This window comes from Sus scrofa, chromosome 17, assembly GCF_054392235.1.
Source record: "Sus scrofa isolate SSC_HxYL_T2T_F1_AM1 chromosome 17, Sscrofa_HxYL_maternal_Yorkshire_Landrace_v2.0, whole genome shotgun sequence".
In the NCBI taxonomy this organism is placed as follows: Eukaryota; Metazoa; Chordata; class Mammalia; order Artiodactyla; family Suidae; genus Sus; species Sus scrofa.
In genome coordinates this window covers 20699200-20716981 of record NC_139399.1, presented here as the reverse complement: position 1 = coordinate 20716981, position 17782 = coordinate 20699200, and the positions used below count along the sequence as shown (strand labels likewise).

The window sequence follows — 17782 nt, the reverse complement described above, 5'->3', positions numbered from 1 at the left end:
TTTGGGGCATTACAAACTTAAGGCACTCAGGGGACTTCGAAGAAAGATCTGGATGAACACATTTGGCATAGAAATAGACACACTTTTTCAGGAAAAGCATACGATGTTAAGAGAAATATCTGCAAAATATACTAACGTGGTATAATTAAATAATGCAAACACACAGAATTCTGAAATTTTGAAAATAAAACAGGAGCAAAAGAAGAAAACTATTGAAATTCAATTTTTCAAATACATATTTCAACATTTCTTTCAAGGATATAAAATATACGCTTTCATAAACATATACAAATACTCATTTCTGGGATATTATAGTAATAAGCATTTTTAACTTTAAAGAAAAGATTTAATTGTTAAAAACACCAAATTAAGATGCTATAAGAATACCCTTTTAAAAAATTAATCTTGGAGTTCTCATCGTTGCTCAGCAGAAATGAACCTGACTGGCATCCATGAGGATACAGGCTCAATCCCTGGCCTTGCTCAGCGGGTTAAAGATCCAGAGTTGCCGTGATCTGTGGTGTAGGTCGCATACACAACTCGGATCCTGTGTTGCTGTGGCTGTGGCATAGGCCGGCAGCTACAGCTCTGATTCGATGCCTAGCCTGGGAACCTCAATATGGCACGGGTGTGGTCCTAAAAAGACAAAAGACTGAAAAAAAAATGAATCTTAAAAGGCCAGTTGTAAATTGTAAATGCTTATGTGATTATGGGTGGATTTATGGGACATTTTAGTACTACTTTCATGTATGAGAGGAATATAAAACTCTGAAAATTCACACTTTTTATAATTCTCCTCAGATCAGCATACTATTACCAAGATTTCTGAGTTTGAGATAGGAAAGAATTTACATGTTAGTTTAACAATAGAAATACTGAAGATAATAAAGTTTCTCAAAATAAAAAGGGAACCCTCCTGCACTGTTGGTGGGAATGGAAACTGGTACAGCCACTATGGAGAACAGTCTGGAGATACCTTAGAAATCTATACATAGAACTTCCATATGACCCCGCAATCCCACTCTTGGGCATCTATCCGGACAAAACTCTACTTAAAAGAGGCACGTGCACCCGCATGTTCATTGCAGCACTATTCACAATAGCCAGGACATGGAAACAACCTAAATGTCCATCGACAGATGATTGGATTCGGAAGATGTGGTATATATACACAATGGAATACTACTTAGCCATAAAAAGGAATGACATAATGCCATTTGCAGCAACATGGATGGAACTAGAGAATCTCATACTGAGTGAAATGAGCCAGAAAGACAAAGACAAATACCATATGATATCACTTACAACTGGAATCTAATATCCAGCACAAATGAACATCTCCTCAGAAAAGAAAATCATGGACTTGGAGAAGAGACTTGTGGCTGCCTGATGGGAGGGGGAGGGAGTGGGAGGGATCAGGAGCTTGGGCTTATCAGACACAACTTAGAATAGATTTACAAGGAGATCCTGCTGAATAGCATTGAGAACTTTGTCTAGATACTCATGTTGCAACAGAAGAAAGGGTGGGGGGAAAAATGTAATTGTAATGTATACATGTAAGGATAACCTGACCCCCTTGCTGTATAGTGGGAAAATAAAAAAATTATTAAAAAAAAAGTTTCTCAAAATAACATGAAGTATACCTATTGCTGGTGATGTTTTGAAAGTAAAAAAATTCTCTTCCAGAGATAATTATGTATACTCTGCTAGTAATTTTTCCATCCTGTGATTTTATAGTAACAAGTAGTTTATATTAGAAAAAAATCACACATCGTGATCTCATTCATTTGATATGTGCATATGTGTCCATTATGGGCAGACATTATTAGGAAAAAATAAATCAGAACTCTCCAGAGAAAACCTCTATATACTTGTTTTTCTTTGAGAAACAAATTGCAGCTTAAGATTTTTTTCATGTAATGAGTAGAGATTAAGAACCTCAAGTACATAATTAGAGATTATAATAGTTGAAAGACTAGATAAATTGATTATTTATTTCCTCTCTTCTTATTCTCAAAAGATTGAAAACACCTACTTAGATTATACCAAACAGTAAGATAAAAGTAGTTAATAAGTTAAGTTTTCACCAAACGGTAAGGTAGAAACCACAAGAGGCAGAAGGGCCCAAAATTCTTCATTTGAAATAAATCTGATAGGGCCTAAAACATGCTCACCCTGCATTATCTATGAATACAGGTTTTGCTAGACTAAATCTAACACATCATCTTATTAAGTTAAAGTGAGGATTATTTAAAAATAAAGAAATTCCAATTAAAATGAATTTTCATGGCCAAAAAAAAAAAAAAAAAAAAAAAAAGGTGAAGATCAAGTTTTCTTTCCGTCCTTCATACGTCTTCAGCAACATGTCATCGAGAAGAGTCTGAGCACTCTGTTCAGGACTTAGCTTTCTTTTCTTAATTGAAATCTGAAACAAGTTCTTCCTTCTAATAGACGCAAACTATTACATTTAGAATAGATAAACAAAAAGATCCTCCTGTACAGCACAGGAACTATCTCCAATCTCTTAGGACAGAGTGTGACAGAAGATAATAGAAGAAAGGGAATGTACATATGTGTATAAGTTGGTCACTTTGCTGTACAGCAGGAATTAGCAGAATACTGTAAATCAACTATACCTTGATAGAAAATAGAGAAAATTTAAAAATAAAATAATTTCAAAGTGCTCAGAAAAAAAGGAAATAGAAAAAAATTAGTCCTGGTGACTTAGAGTACTACTGAAAAAACTAACATTAAGAAACTGAAATTAACTGCTGTATTTGCAAATGTGCTTGCATGATTTATATGTGCATGAATTATCTCTTGTGAGGGAAACAGGAGAGTTTGGTTTTTAGCAGTATCTTATTTAGATGGGTTATACCTACAAATAGCAATAGCTGCTTCTCTTCCGTTTGTCAAAAAGCTAAGGCTGAAGGTGAGGAAAAAATGAAGAGTGACTGTGCGTCTATGAAAGCCACATATATCTTAGCCTGAAAGTCATAACCAAACATGCTCACAAGAGAGACAGAGAGAGATGGACTAGAAGAAGAGACACTGTCTGCAAGGACAAATTACGTTGGGGTAAATGTGGGGGAGGAGGAAGAAAGGACATATGAGACATGACTAGTGAAACACAAACTTAAGAAAAAAGGAAAACAGAAGAATAATAAAGTATGTGGAGAATATACCTATATTTCAGCATTTATATGTACTATATCATTAATATATCAGTACTGTTAGGGATATACTACAATCAAAAGCCTCTATTTTATATGTTTTCATTATATATAAAAGGTATGTAATTTATACGTATATACAGTTCTCCAGCAACTTCATAAAAACATCAAAATATATTAAATATAAAACATAGGCTTCTGTTCATAGTGAATCCTTAATAACATTGATTTGTATTGCTCTACAACTATTTGTTTGTAAATACTACTATTAGAATTCCTCTTGGGGCTCAGTGGGTTAAGAACCCACCATAGTAGCCATGAGGAGGTGGGTTCTTTGATCCTTGACCCTGCTCAGTGGGTTAAGGATCCCATGTTGCTGCAAGCTGTAGTGTAGGTCACAGATGCAGCTTGCAGCTGGCATGGTTGTGGCTGTGGCATATGCCTACAGATGTAGCTCTGATGTGACCCCTAGCCTGGGAACTTCCAAATGCTATAGGTGTGGCCCTAAAAAGAAAAAAAGAAATGATTGTTTTAAAAAATTAATAAATTTGACAAAGTACAACATCCACTCATGATCAAAACTCCTACCAAAGTGGGTATAGAAGGAACATACCTTCACATGATCAAAGCTATTTATGACAAACCCATAGCAAATATATTACTCAATGGAGAAAAGCTGAAAGCCCTCCCGCTGAAATCTGGAACAAGACAAGAATGCCCACTCTCACCACTGTTATTCAACATAGTACTGGAAGTTCTAGCCACAGCAATTAGACACATGAAAGAAATAAAAGCCATCCAAATAGGAAGAGAAGAGCTAAAACTGTCACTGGATGCAGATGACATGATACTCTATATAGAAAACCCTAAGGATGCAACCCAAAAACTACCTGAACTGATCAACACATTCAGCAAAGTAGCAGGATGTGAGACTAACATTCAGAGATTTGTCACATTTCTGTACGCTAACAATGAAATATTAGAAAAGGAATACAAAAATACAACACCTTTTAAAATTGTACCCCCCAAAATCAAATACCTGGGAATACACCTGACCAAGGAGGTGAAAGACTTTTCTGCTGAGAACTATATAAAACATTAATCAAGGCAATTGAAGACATGAAGAAATGGAAAGCTATTCCATGCTCCTGGGTTGGACAAATTAATACTGTAAAAATGGCCTTACTACCCAAAGCAATCTACAGATTCAAGGCAATCCCTATCAAAGTATCCATGACATTTTTCACAGAACTAGAACAAACAATCCAAACATCTATATGCAACCACCAAAGACCCAGAATTGCCAAAGCAATCCTGAGGAACCAAAACCAAGCAGGAGGCATAACTCTTCCAGACTTCAGGCCATATTATAAAGCCACCATCATCAAGACAGTGTGGTACTGGTGCCAGAACAGACAGACAGACCAATGGAACAGAACAGAGAATGCAGAAATAAACCCAGGCACCAGTGGTCAACAAATCTTTGACAAAGGAGGCAAGAGCATAAAATGGGAAAAAGAAAGTCTGTTCAGCAAGTATTGCTTGGAAACCTGGACAGCAGCATGTAAATCAGTGAAATGAGAAAACACCCTCACACCATGCAGGAAAATAAATTCCAAATGGCTGAAAGACCTAAATATAAGACAAGACACCATCAAACTCCTGGAAGAGAACATAGGCAAAACATCCTCTGACATCAACCTTACAATACTTTCTCAGGTCAGTCTCCCAAACAACAGAAATAAAAGCAAAAGTAAACCAATGGGACCTAACCAAACTGAAAAGCTTTTGCACAGCATAGGAAACCAAAAAGACAACTTAGAGAATGGGAGAAAATAGTGTCAAATGATGCAACTGACAAAGGCTTAATCTCTAAAATAAAGAAATAACTTATACAACCAAATGGCAAAAAAGTCAACAACCCAATAGAAAAATGGGCAAAAGACCTGCATAGACATTTCTACAAAGAAAATGTACCAGTGGGCAACAAGCACATGAAAAAATGCTCAACATCCCTGATTAGTAGAGAAATGCAAATCAAAACTACCACGAGATACCACCTCACACCAGTCAGAATGGCCATCATTACTAAGTCCACAAATAACAAATGCCGGAGGGGGTGTGGAGAAAAGGGAAACCTCCTGCACTGTGGGTAGGAATGGAAGCTGGTACAACCACTATGGAGAACAGTATGGAGGTACCTTAGAAAACTATACATTGAACTACCATACGACCCAGCAGTCCCACTCTTGGGCATCTATCCGGACAAAACTTTCCTTAAAAAAAAAAAAAAAAACCAACAAAAACACATGCACCTGCACGTTCACTGCAGCACCATTCACAATAGCCAAGACATGGAAACAACCCAAATGCCCATCGACAGATGACTGGATCAGGAAGATGTGGTATGTATACACAATGGAATACTACTCATCCATAAAAAAGAACAAAATAATACCATTTGCAGCAACATGGACGGGACTAGAGACTCTCATCCTGAGTGAAGTAAGTCAGAATGAGAAAGACAAATACCATATGATATCACTTATAACTGGGATCTAGTGTACAGCACAAATGAACCTTTCCACAGAAAAGAAAATCATGGACTTGGAGAAGAGACTTGTGGTTGCCGAGGGGGAGGGAGTGGGGTGGTTTGGGAGCTTGGGGTTAACAGATGCCAACAATTGCCTTTGGAATGGATTAGCAATGAGATCCTGCTGTGTAGCACTGGGAACTATGTCTAGTCACTTATGATAGAGAAGGATAATGTGGGAAAAGAGAATGTGTACATGTTTGTGTAACTGGGTCACCATGCTCTACAGCAGAAAAAAAAACTGTATTGGGGACATAACAATTAAAACAATAAATAAATAAAAATAAAATAAAAAATAAGAAATAAATTCTACTGTAATAAAGACTTCAATTTTATCACTGTAAAATAAGTCATTCATGTAGTTGAACATGATCATCTATCACTCGCTGGATGCTGTAAATTGTTACGAGAGAGAGAGTGAGAAATAGATATAGAACTGTTCCTAACACATCAACTTTCCACCTGGAGAAGGAACGGGTAACAAGAATTCTAAGGAGAACGAATGGTTGAAAATGATGTATTTAGTGCAACATGAGATGGAGCTGAAAAGAACATCAAGAATTTTAATTCCAAATTCTAAAATTACAATTGGGATACTGAGAAAGATAGTGTAACCGTTTTTTCATTTATCACATATTTCTTATTTATGTCCTTGTTATTTATGACATACTTCTGCAACATAACTCAACCGAACATAGGCACTGTAAACATTAAAATGGAGTATAAATTTGAAGTCACATTTTCAGAAATGAAATGGATTTAATTACGATATATTATGCATATTACATTACCTGTAACAAAATTCCATCTGTCTATGGACTCATTCACATTCAAAAAATATTAAAATGCTTCTTACTTTCAAGACCTTTTTTTTTTTTTGCTTTTTAGGGCCACACCGGGCCACACCTGTGCGGCATATAGAGCTGCCCAGGGCAGGGGTTGAAATGGAGCTACAGCTGCTGGCCTACACCACAGCCACAGCAACGCCAGATCCGAGCTACTTCTATGACCCACAGCACAGCTCACAGCAACACCAGATCCTTAACCCACTGAGCAAGGCCAGGGATCAAACCTGCAACCTCTTGGTTCCTAGTCGGATTCATTTCCACTGTGCCACAACGGGAACTCCAAGACCTTATTCTAGGTGTTCCAGGAGGTGGACAATGATGTTTCCAATCTCTAGCAGTTTATACTGAGGCAGGGGCTTGAAAATAAATATTGACATCACTATAATACAAAATATCTGAAATCTGAAATTTTAGAATGTGACACAAGGACTCTCAGTAGATATCTGTAAAAGCTACAGTCCAAAAAATTCTGACGTTGTAAGGTGTACCACATGGTTATTAAGACACTGCTTCAAGACCTGGTTGTTATTTTAGAGAAAACATGTATTCTTCAATTAGAAAAAGAATTTTGAATATATTCTTAAAGGAAAGATTTGGAAAATAAAATGGAATCCCTTTATAATAAATACAGATTTTGAGAAATAGAATTTTAATTTCTAAATTTCCACCGTTTCAACTATGCTTTTAGTCTTAAAAAAAAATTACGATTTTGGCCACATTCAGGACCTGTGGAAGGAAGTTCAGCAAGCCGAAGTTCCTGGGCCAGGTTGTGAACTTGCACCACAGCAGTGACCTTAACTGCATGGCCCCCAGGGAATTCCATTCTTTCAGTCTTAATGCGGAACCAAAGATAGAAGTGGAGAAAAACACAGACAAACAAGCAATCGCCTAACAACCCTTTGGATACTAACATAAAAAGTGTCCAAGGGGAAAAACAAAACAAAACAAAAAAACCTGGATGATACATGCTGTATAGTTTTGAAACTAAAAGGCTCCAGGAAGATTCCATATTTATTACAGTAAGTAACTGTATCCACTAAAGATTTCATTTAGGCATGACTATGGTAAAACTCATGTCAGTGTGGTTTAAAAGTCATAGTAACAATCCTTATCCTTGAGGAAATCTCGTATTTCCTCCACTGTGGGAAAGCTTTTCCCCAAACAGCTGTCCTGTCACTATATATTTTCTAGTTATTCTTTTTTTTACCCCTACCTACCAAAGGAAAAAAAAAACCAAAAACAAAATAAAAACAAACAAGCACACAAAAACCCTCAACTGGTCATACTTATAAAATGGTTTGCTCTGACCAACTTGCCATTACAAACATAAAGTAATGATAGGTAGAACACTGTTAAATTTTACAGAGTAAATACCACACAAAATCAAATTCAGCAGGGAAACTAATTTACAAGAGCACCGTACCTCGGTATCCGAATCAAGGACTTTCTCTGATATAAGCCATGAATCATCAGCACCAGGTCTGTTGGAAAACCTTTAGAGCAAATGTGTACAAGAAAGTGAGTGAGTTCATTTCTTTTTTTTCCCCTTATTTTTTATATTTAATTGAAGTATAGGTGATTTACAAACTTGTGGTAATGTCTACTGTACAGCAAAGTGATTCAGTTACACATATACACATATCCATTCTTTTTCAGATTCTTTTCCTATACAGGTTCTCACAGAATACTGGGTAGAGTTGAGTTCATTTCTTTAAACAATAACAACAAAAATAATAAGATTGGCCATCTATGGATTAAATGATATTCCCAACATAATTAAAATGTGGCTTCTGTTTTAAAACATCTTTCAGTTACCAATTTCTGATTCCACCTCTCCCAACCTGTGAAACATCTAGTAACCACCTGTTCTTAGTTTCCATAGCAGAGAGTGCAAGCCAATATACTAGCAGAATCTGGGAATGATTTGTTTTCACCAAATGTCCTAACACTGAGGTGAAAATCCAATTCATGAGTGACATAAATTTTGTTTACTTGAATTAGCATGAACTTGACCTAAAACAAGGTGGAGAAATGCAATGTTCCTTTTCTATTGCCTGCCCCTGGTTCAAAGACTAATCTGTGTCTGTCAAAAAAGGCAATCTTTGTCTTTCGGCAGGAAAAAAATTTATCAAGAAGGCCCCATGCCTTCCCTTTACTCTAAAACAGGGAGTTTCCTGAAATGTGTGCAAGTCAAAGAAAGGAGCTCCCCCTTTCACCCAAGGGGTTAGGGACCCAGCATTGCTACAGCTGTTGCATAGGGAGCAGCTGTGGCTTGGATTCAAACCCTGGCTCTGGAACTTCCATATGCGGAGGGTGTAGCTGAAAATGAAAAGTCACAGAACAAATGCATAGGCTTAATTATATGCTAACCTATTCCCAGAGAGATGAATCGTTAAAAACTATAAAGTCTAATTATTTTTCCCATACAGGCCCTGGCGGTGGTTCAGGTCCACATAAACTAGCTAGCTCTTCAAAACCCTCCCAGGCACTCAGAGACCCAAGGAGAGAGAGGACTATAAAAAATGGAGTCCGGATAGCTATGCTTCTATTTCTTGTGTATCGCTCTACATCTTCCTTCCTACAGGCTCCTCTCCCAGGTCACTCTTCTGCAGGGCTCAAGGTCCGTCTCCAGCCTTTAAGGTTTCAGCCTATGAAGGCAAGGATTTCTAAAACAAGGATGGGCTCAAATGACCATGAGTAGGAGCCTCTAGTTCCCGGTTTCTGGCAAACAGGCTAACCGGAGCCTCAGTCATCCACTCCCAACACAGGCATGGTGCCAGCGAGCCAACTGAGGCCTATGACTGATTCCTAAGAGGAAAAGCGACTCTAGCCTGAAGAGAAAACCAGGTTTGGAAGTCAGTCAGTAGAGAAATCAATTAGAAATATGCTCTCTACAGATGTTGAATTTAATTAACCTAACACAGTCTATATACATAGACACGCTCCTCCTATTAAAAAAATTCATCTTAAGGTGAGTCGATATCATGATAACTAAGAAAACTTGCCTAATGAGGCCTTGCCTGTGTAAAATCCTATGGTTCTGTGGCCACAGATACCTAGATTCTGCCCTAACACTTTAATGGGAAAAACAAGGTACTAGGTCCCACTGTGACTATCAAATACACCAGGACAAAGACTGAGACTAACAAGGTTTCTTAGGAAAATTCTAAATCAGAGTTCACACGTCACTAGGTCTGACTTTCAGAGTTGATCCGATGAGGGTCTTGACCCTAGTGCTGCGTGGATTTCTCAGTCTCTACCGAGGGTTGAGAAAGTGGGTCTGGGAGTCAGGCAGGCTGATGGTCAAATCACAGGTCAGCTACTTCTAAACTATAGAATCAGAGGATAATCATTCAACCTCCCTAAACCCCAGTCACCTAATTAATGAAGCGTAGACTATACTAGAACAGTCACTTTGCAAAGCAGTTGTGATGAGTCTATGAGGTAACAAAAGATGTTAGCTTCTTTTCTCTGTGTTCCCTTAGTTAACCTTTTAGTTTAAAAAAATCCATAAAATCCTACCTGCTTAAAGAGTCTTCTTCAGAACTCTCACACACTATTAAAAAAAAAAAAAAAGTAAAAGACATTTTAAAACTGATGCTTTGTTAAAACGTGTTCCTTTGGGACCACACCTGGAAACTACACTGGGGTGACTGTCGATCATATTCCTGATAGGCAATGAATGCAAAAGAACCCTTTCCCCTCCTTGATATTTACCAAATGCAAAACAAAAGAGTGGTATTTACCAAAATTCGATACCTAAAAGTGAAGTGCCATTTACAATGGCCATAATCCTAACCAAACTCCATGAGACTGACAGAAAAAGATACCATTAGTAGAATCAGTGCCATAAACTGACAATAGCAACTTAAATAGAAGCACACTTTTGGACTTCCATCACTTGGACAAGTTGGAAGCGCATACACGTATTTTGCTGTGACGTAACACAACTTCTCCAGCTCTTCAGTTCAGGATGAAAACATCCTCTCACACGGAAGCTTGGTCTACAGGCACTGTATCCGAGAGCACGGCAAAACCCAGGAAACAAACTCTTTCTGCCCCTCTTCTAATTGCAAGATAAGCAGCCAAGACTTTGTGATTTCAGTTTTATGAAATATAATCTCTTGAAAGGGGCATGGAGGAGATAAAATAGGGAAAGGGGGTCAACTGGATGGTGAGGGGTGGAAACTAGACTTTTGGTGATGACTTTTTGGTTTATCGTTAAAATATACACAGGGATTTAGCAAATGGGAATTAAAACTGGGTCATCCCTATACTTCAAAGACAATCTTTATTCTATTTTTAAAACAGAAATCATTAAGCTTTATATTAGGCTTCATATTATTATATTACTGGAAGGAATCGCTGAGTTCCCAATTTTAGACATGGTAACTTTTGCAGTGAAACTAATCAACACTCATCTACTAACACACATTTACTAAATGTAATCCATTTGTTGTAAAAATCAAAGAGCCATTCTTATAACAAGACCAATTCGATATAATGTGATTATAGAGGAAATACAACATACTAATTTAGAACTGTTTTTTTCTCTTGCAGGAGTTTCCACTGTGGTGCAGCGGGTTAAGAATCCGACTGCTGCAGCTCGGGTCACTGTGGAGGTGCAGGTTCAATTCTCAGCCTGGCACAGTGGGTTAGAGGATCTGGCATTACTGCAGGTGTGCTTTGGATTCAATTCCTGGCCTGGGAACTTCCATATGCAACAGGTGCAGCCATAAATTATACTTTTTTTTCCATCGGAGTTCCAATTGTGACATCCAATTAAGGACCTGATGTTGTCTCTGTTACGATGTGGCCTTGATCCCAGGCCTTGCTCAGTGGATTGCCATTCCAGTGTTGCCACAAGGCGGGGCTAGTTGGCAGATGCTTGTCAACTATGGTAATGTCATGGCTGAGGCTTACGCCAAAGCTGCAGCTCTAATTCAACCCCTAGCTCAGGAACTTCCATATGCTGCAGGTATGGCCATAAAAATGAAAAAAAAAAAATCGTTTCTCTTATTTACACAAAGATATAATATGGGTTTTTAGGAGCCAGTTAAATGAATGAATTTCTTTTCAGACAATACTGTTCTTTTTTTTTTTTTTTTTTGTCTTTTTGCCTTTTCTTGAGCTGCTCCTGTGGCATATGGAGGTTCCCAGGCTAGGGGTCTAATCAGAGCTGTAGCTGCCGGCCTTCACCAGAGCCACAGCAACGCGGGATCCGAGCTGCGTCTGCGACCTACACCACAGCTCATGGCAACACCGGATCCTTAACCCATTGAGCAAGGCCAGGGATCGAAACCACAACTTCATGGTTCCTAGTTGGATTCGTTAACCACTGTGCCACAACGGGAACTCCTTTTTTTTTTTTTTTTTTTTGTCTAGACAATACTGTCTTTGACGTTCAATTACCTGCAATTGATTACTTAAGAATTCTGAACGCTAGATTATTTAGAAATTAATTTTAAAAATAATAATACACATGCAATTTACACAATGTATGTTGCACTGTTCTTTCATTATCAAAACTTCCTTACTCTTACTTTATCTATGGTAGGATCACTACGAGTAATTTATTATCAGAAGTATTACCTGGGTTGCCATTTAGAGAAGGACCTTTATGTTGCTTTTCTTCTTTATATTCAGAAATCAGGTGGCAATTGCTATGTATAAAAATAAGTAAATAATATTACTATTTTAATACTAAATGAAAAACAATTATCAAATATATTAAATTCTTAAGAGTAGTTCAGACAATATCAGAACTCATGTCAAAACGTTAGCTGCCCCATATACTTCAAATTTGTAACTTCTACACAAATTTTATTTAGCATATAATTAAAGGATCAAAAAAAAAAAAAAAAAGGAAAGTGCAGTGGTCATGATTGGAGGGCAGTAAAGATCAGTACATTAACTAGGGGGAGCCTGACATGGAAAGTATCTTGAACTCAGAAATCCTAGTCCTATAACCAACAGTTATTTGTCCCTGGGAAAGTTGCTTCTCTTCAACTCAAAGTCTTCCTCTATAAAAGTGGGGTCTTACTGCCTTAGTTCATAAGGGTATTAGTAGGATTTGATTAAGATAATATTCCCCCCCTGGAGTGCCCTTCATGGCAGCAGAAAAGAATCTAAGTAGTAGCCATGAGGATGCAGTGGGTTAAGTATCTAGTGTTGCCATGAGTTGTGGTATAGGTCACAGACACGGCTGAGATCCTGCATTACTGTGGCTATGATGTAGGCTGGTGGATACAGCTCTGATTTGACACCTAGCCTGGGAACCTCCATATACTGCAGGTACGGCCCTAAAAGACAAAAAAAAAAAAATACTCTTCCCCCAAAACACTCAGAGAAAGATGAAAAAAATGGAGTACTTTCATCTTGAACTTTATCGTTAGCGGTATTTTGGAATCCCAAATAAAACCCGATGTGTGTTTCTTCATAGTTTTAACATCTTGACATTTGTCGTTTTCAGAAAATGCTACTAATTATGGTGATTAGCTGTTCTCTCTTTGTGGACTGCAATTTAGGGAATCTCAGCTTTTAGATAATGTGTAAGTAAATTTATCCATAAATATATGTCCTCCTTCAATTAGATAACATCATGGTCTGCCATTCTCGCAGCTGATCACACCAAGAGCAGCAAACTAAGAGAAGTCAGGACATGGCTTGGACCACTACTACCTCCTCTCTACCAACTCAAACTCTGGACCAGGAGATCTGTATTAGAATGATGCTTAATCTCCGGGTTCATCTCCAATTCATGTGGAAGACGTAGCACTACTTTTAGGCTGGAAACTGATGAGTCATGGACAGGGCTAACCTCTGGTAATGCCCACTAACTGATCTGCGATTCAGGGATTTCTGGCGAATGACTTCTTCACAAGAATGAGGCAGAATCTGAAAACAGTTTGAAGGTTGAGGCAGATGCAAATCATTTGGAAGATTTTCATCATTGTGGAAAACAGACCACGTGAGGGGCCAACCTCAACTATGGACTCTCAGGCCATTTGGCACCTACTCGTCTGGGAAGGACGATATGGGACTTTCCACAATCTAAGACGGGTGCTCCACAGGATATAAAGCAGCCATGAGGTTCAGGTCTAGTACCAACGGAGAAGAAAAGTCTGATCTCTTCCTGCAGCATCACAGGAACCTCTCTGACCGCCCCAAATGGTCCCTAATAACATCTGCTAGGAGGAAAGACAAACAAAGGCCTCAAAGGTAACTCCTCCTGAAGATCTGGGCCAGGATGTGGGCTCCACATAAGGCATGGGGTGTGGGGGGCAGGCTGTGCCTGGCTAAAGCTAGGAGGCCCGGCTGCTAGACTGGGTGCTGGTGCTGTGGAACAGTGGTTGAGCAACAAGTACATGTGGGAGAACTAAAAAAGCTGTCACTTTGCAGTCTAAGTGTGGGTCACCAGGAAGACGGAGGTATTTGGATCAGCAAGGGCATCCTGGGAGCAAAGGTCAATCATGACCCGGCTGCAGGACAGGTTTCTTTCTTTCTTTTCTCCTTTAAAATGATTTTATTCAAGGTCTGTACAGAGCAACATCCAGACTCCAGAGATCTAGCTGCCAAGGATACTCAGTAAAGGCCAGTTGCAGAAGCAATACTGCAGCAATAGAATCAATGGGAAAACCGGAATGGTCAGAACACCCCTTTTTACACTCCAATGACTGTAAAAGAGGACTGTCTCTTGGCTCTTAGGGAATCCCTTAGGTTCCTGGGAACATCAAGAGGGAGAGTACAGAAGGAAGCCCCAAGGGAAAAAACAGGACTTTCTGCTAAACTAAACACACAACCCAAATAGCTAGTTAGAAAAATCAGAGGTGTGACACTATTTGTGCTCCAGGCATAGGAGTTACACTTGGAATGAGATGGACAGTGCATTCCCTGAGGAGAAAGGTCTTCAAAGTGATGGGATCAAGAGTCCTGTTCCCAGGCTGTATCGAACTAGTCTGCCCTTTGTCCCGGTTTCCAGCTGATGCTGTGGAATATCTCTCCGGCATTCCCAAACCTGCATCCAACTCTCCCTGTACTCTCACCTGTCATGTAACAAGGAACTGCTCAACTATTTTTAACCTCAGTTGAGGGGTAACTGGCATCTTAATGTAAATACTTACACAGGAAGAGCATAGTCTCCTGCAGTCCATCCATAGATGTCTTGAGCAAAGACATCAATCCCTTGCTCAAGAAGAAGCTTCACTGTAGCTGCTGATTCATACATTAGAGCAAGCATGAGAGCTGTTCTAAAATAACAGAGAGATTTAGGAACTTCAGTTAACTTACTTCAACAGCTTATTTTATATGTTTTACCAAGTTAAAATCTTGCCTATTGTGCAGAATTGACCATTTACGTGCTCCAAGGTTCATCCTTATAAATTCCCTCCAAGGCTAGAAGGAAGGGACAAAAACAGAAGCCTCCTGCCACACTTGGAGAGCATGTAATAGAAGTTGCTAGATGAAAATCCTTGATTGGAGTTCTCATTGTGGCTCAGTGGGTTAAGACCCCAACACTGTCTTGGTGAGGATGCGGGTTTAATCCCTGGCTTCACTCAGTGAGTTCGGGCTACAGTGCTGCTGCAAGCTAGGGCATAGCTTGCAAGTGAGGCTTGGATCCAGTGCTGCTGTGGCTGAAGTATAGGCCTCAGTTGCAGTTCTAATTCGACCCCTGACCTGGAAATTTCCATATGCCACAGGTGCAGCAACACAAAGAAAAATTAAATTAAATTAAAAATTAAATTTTTGATGAACAGGAAATTATGTTGAGGCACTTTATCTAAAGTAAGTACTTAAAGGATGAATTCGCCATTTCTTCCTTAGTCTGATATATTGTTCTTCAAAGTCAGCTAGAGGTCAGTTTAAGGAATAGCTATTTGCAGGCTTAAAACAATACTTACTAATAATAATGCCAATAAAAACAGTCATGGTTACCGCTGATGAAACAAATAAATGTGTGTTAGGCACTAAATTAAATAGAATCTTTCTTACGTACAATAGCCCTGGGAGGATATATTAATATCCTCCCTTTTCATATCAGGAAACATGTTCATTGATAGTAAGTACTGTTCCCAAGGTCATACACCTAACAAGTAGGAAGGCTAGCAAGTAAACCCAGTCTCAATCCAAAGCCCATCTCTTTCCTCTTTATCACCCACCTACAACTTGCCTTCATTAAGGGAAGTGTTTATTCAATCCAAGCTAACTTTCTTCCTTCTAACTGTATCAAGTAGAAAGAAAAACACCAAAATATACTAGAAATGGAAAAAATAAAAATCGAGGAGTCCATAATATCTGGTAGCACTGATTAATAATCACGTAGAGTAATCTAATACCAGCAGTATTCTGCATTGATAGATGCAAAACTATTGCCTTTGGAATGGATAAGCAAAGAGATTCTGCTGTATAGCACTGGGAAATGTGTCTAGTCACTTATGCTGGAGCACGATAATGTGAGAAAAAAGAATGTATATATATATATATATATATATATATATATATGTATGTATGTGTGGCTGAGTCACCTTGCTGTACAGTAGAAAACTGACAGAACACTGAACCAGCTATGATGGAAATAAAATAAAAGTCATTAAAATTGGAAAAAAAAATCAGTATTCTTCAAAGAAAGCAATGTAAAGCAAAGAGTCACTCAAATGACAAACTCAGGAGTTCCCTTGTGCCTCGGCAGGTTAAGAATCTGGCATTGTCACTGCACTGGCTTTGGCTATAGTTGTGGCGCAGGTTTGATGCCTAGCCAGGGAACTCCGCATGCCAATGGTGTGGCAAAAAAATAAATAAAAATAAAAAAGACAAAACCAACTCCTTTATGTTTAACATGCATCTGATAAGGAAAAACATATTCAAAGCAGAGGTTAAAATAAGTTGATAAAAGAATTCAGAAATGAATACTATGTAAACTAAAAATTAGAGTCCATACTTTATAAAACTAATACAACCAGTATGAAATTCCTTAGCTGATATATGGTCATATGACCAAAAGAAAAATCAGGCTGCAGGTGGCATTCGTCACTATTATAAATGAATACAAAATCCTGCTCTATACTGATGTTCATGATACCTCTCAGAATAACTGCTTTTCTACCTAACTGATGATGTCTTGAGTATAACTTAATCCACTTCCTATTAATTTCTTCTTTTCTGTTACCATTCTAAAACAGCACCAAGATTTTTGTTTTTTGTTTGTTTGATTTTAAAGATGAGACTACAGTACCTTTTCTTCTTATCAGTCACATGGACATTTGCTCCATTCTTTATTAGAAATTCCACCATTTGCTGTTGGTTTTCAGTGACAGCAAGTAAGAGTGGTGTAAGGCCATCCTGTAAAACAGCAAGAACAGTTTATATTGTGCAACATTACATTTTTCTAAACTGAATTTAAACATGTAGAAAAGATTCCCCTGACATGGTTTCCATAGTAACAGGGCCTGAGGGACAGTATTCAGTATACATATTATCAATAAAACGCTGGAAATAAAAAACAACAACTTGTATTTAACAAAGGAAGTTAGGTGAGCCATACCTTGTTTTTTGCCTCAATGTTGGCATTGTGTGAAAGCAGCTTTGCTGCCATGGAGGAATTCTGATCAAGGGCAGCATAGTGGAGGGCAGTGTTGCCATTGACATCCACGACATCTGGGTCAGCCCCGTGTTCCAGAAGAATATTTGCACATTCTTCTTCCCGGCACTGGGTGGCCTGTCAGTATTATGCCAAGAAATAGATTGTAAATTCAAAGGAACCATGCCACAAGTTTCACCAATTCCTTAGATTTCAATGAGATAGACTCATTTTGACTCTAAGTCATGAAATCACATCCATCTCCCGGGGACATGGTTGGCCACTCCATACCTTCATCAGTGCTGTCCTGTTCTCACTGTCACAGAGGTTCAGCTGGCATTTCCTCTCTACTAAGAGAGATACCACTGCTGGATGGCCTTTGGCACAGGCCAAATGGAGAGCAGTCCTACGAAAGGAAAGTGAGAGGACTTCTTAGGAAACTGTAGTGTACTCTTTCAAAACATACAGTGATTTACATTACTGTGAACATTTGCTAACATGCTGTTCCTATCCCTTGAAGACGTAGACTTCGTTTTCTTCTGGAGCAAGAACACTTCTTATCTCTTAATACTCAGCACTTTAACGAAAGAAC

General features: G+C 38.5%; 1 protein-coding gene across 11 annotated transcripts in view; it reads right to left on the bottom strand.

Moving 5' to 3' along the window:
* LOC146395162 (ankyrin repeat domain-containing protein 26-like) overlaps positions 1-17782 on the bottom strand; it is a 149272-nt gene that overhangs the window by 119001 nt on the left and 12489 nt on the right. For all 11 annotated transcript variants that reach the window (XM_085004356.1, XM_085004358.1, XM_085004355.1 and 8 more), the window contains 7 exons: positions 17482-17596; positions 17155-17328; positions 16846-16952; positions 14738-14863; positions 12207-12277; positions 10137-10170; positions 8038-8107 (listed from right to left, as the gene is read on the bottom strand). In XM_085004356.1, coding sequence (XP_084860482.1) covers positions 8038-8107; positions 10137-10170; positions 12207-12277; positions 14738-14863; positions 16846-16952; positions 17155-17328; positions 17482-17596 — 697 coding nt within the window. The remainder of the gene's footprint in view (positions 1-8037; positions 8108-10136; positions 10171-12206; positions 12278-14737; positions 14864-16845; positions 16953-17154; positions 17329-17481; positions 17597-17782) is intronic.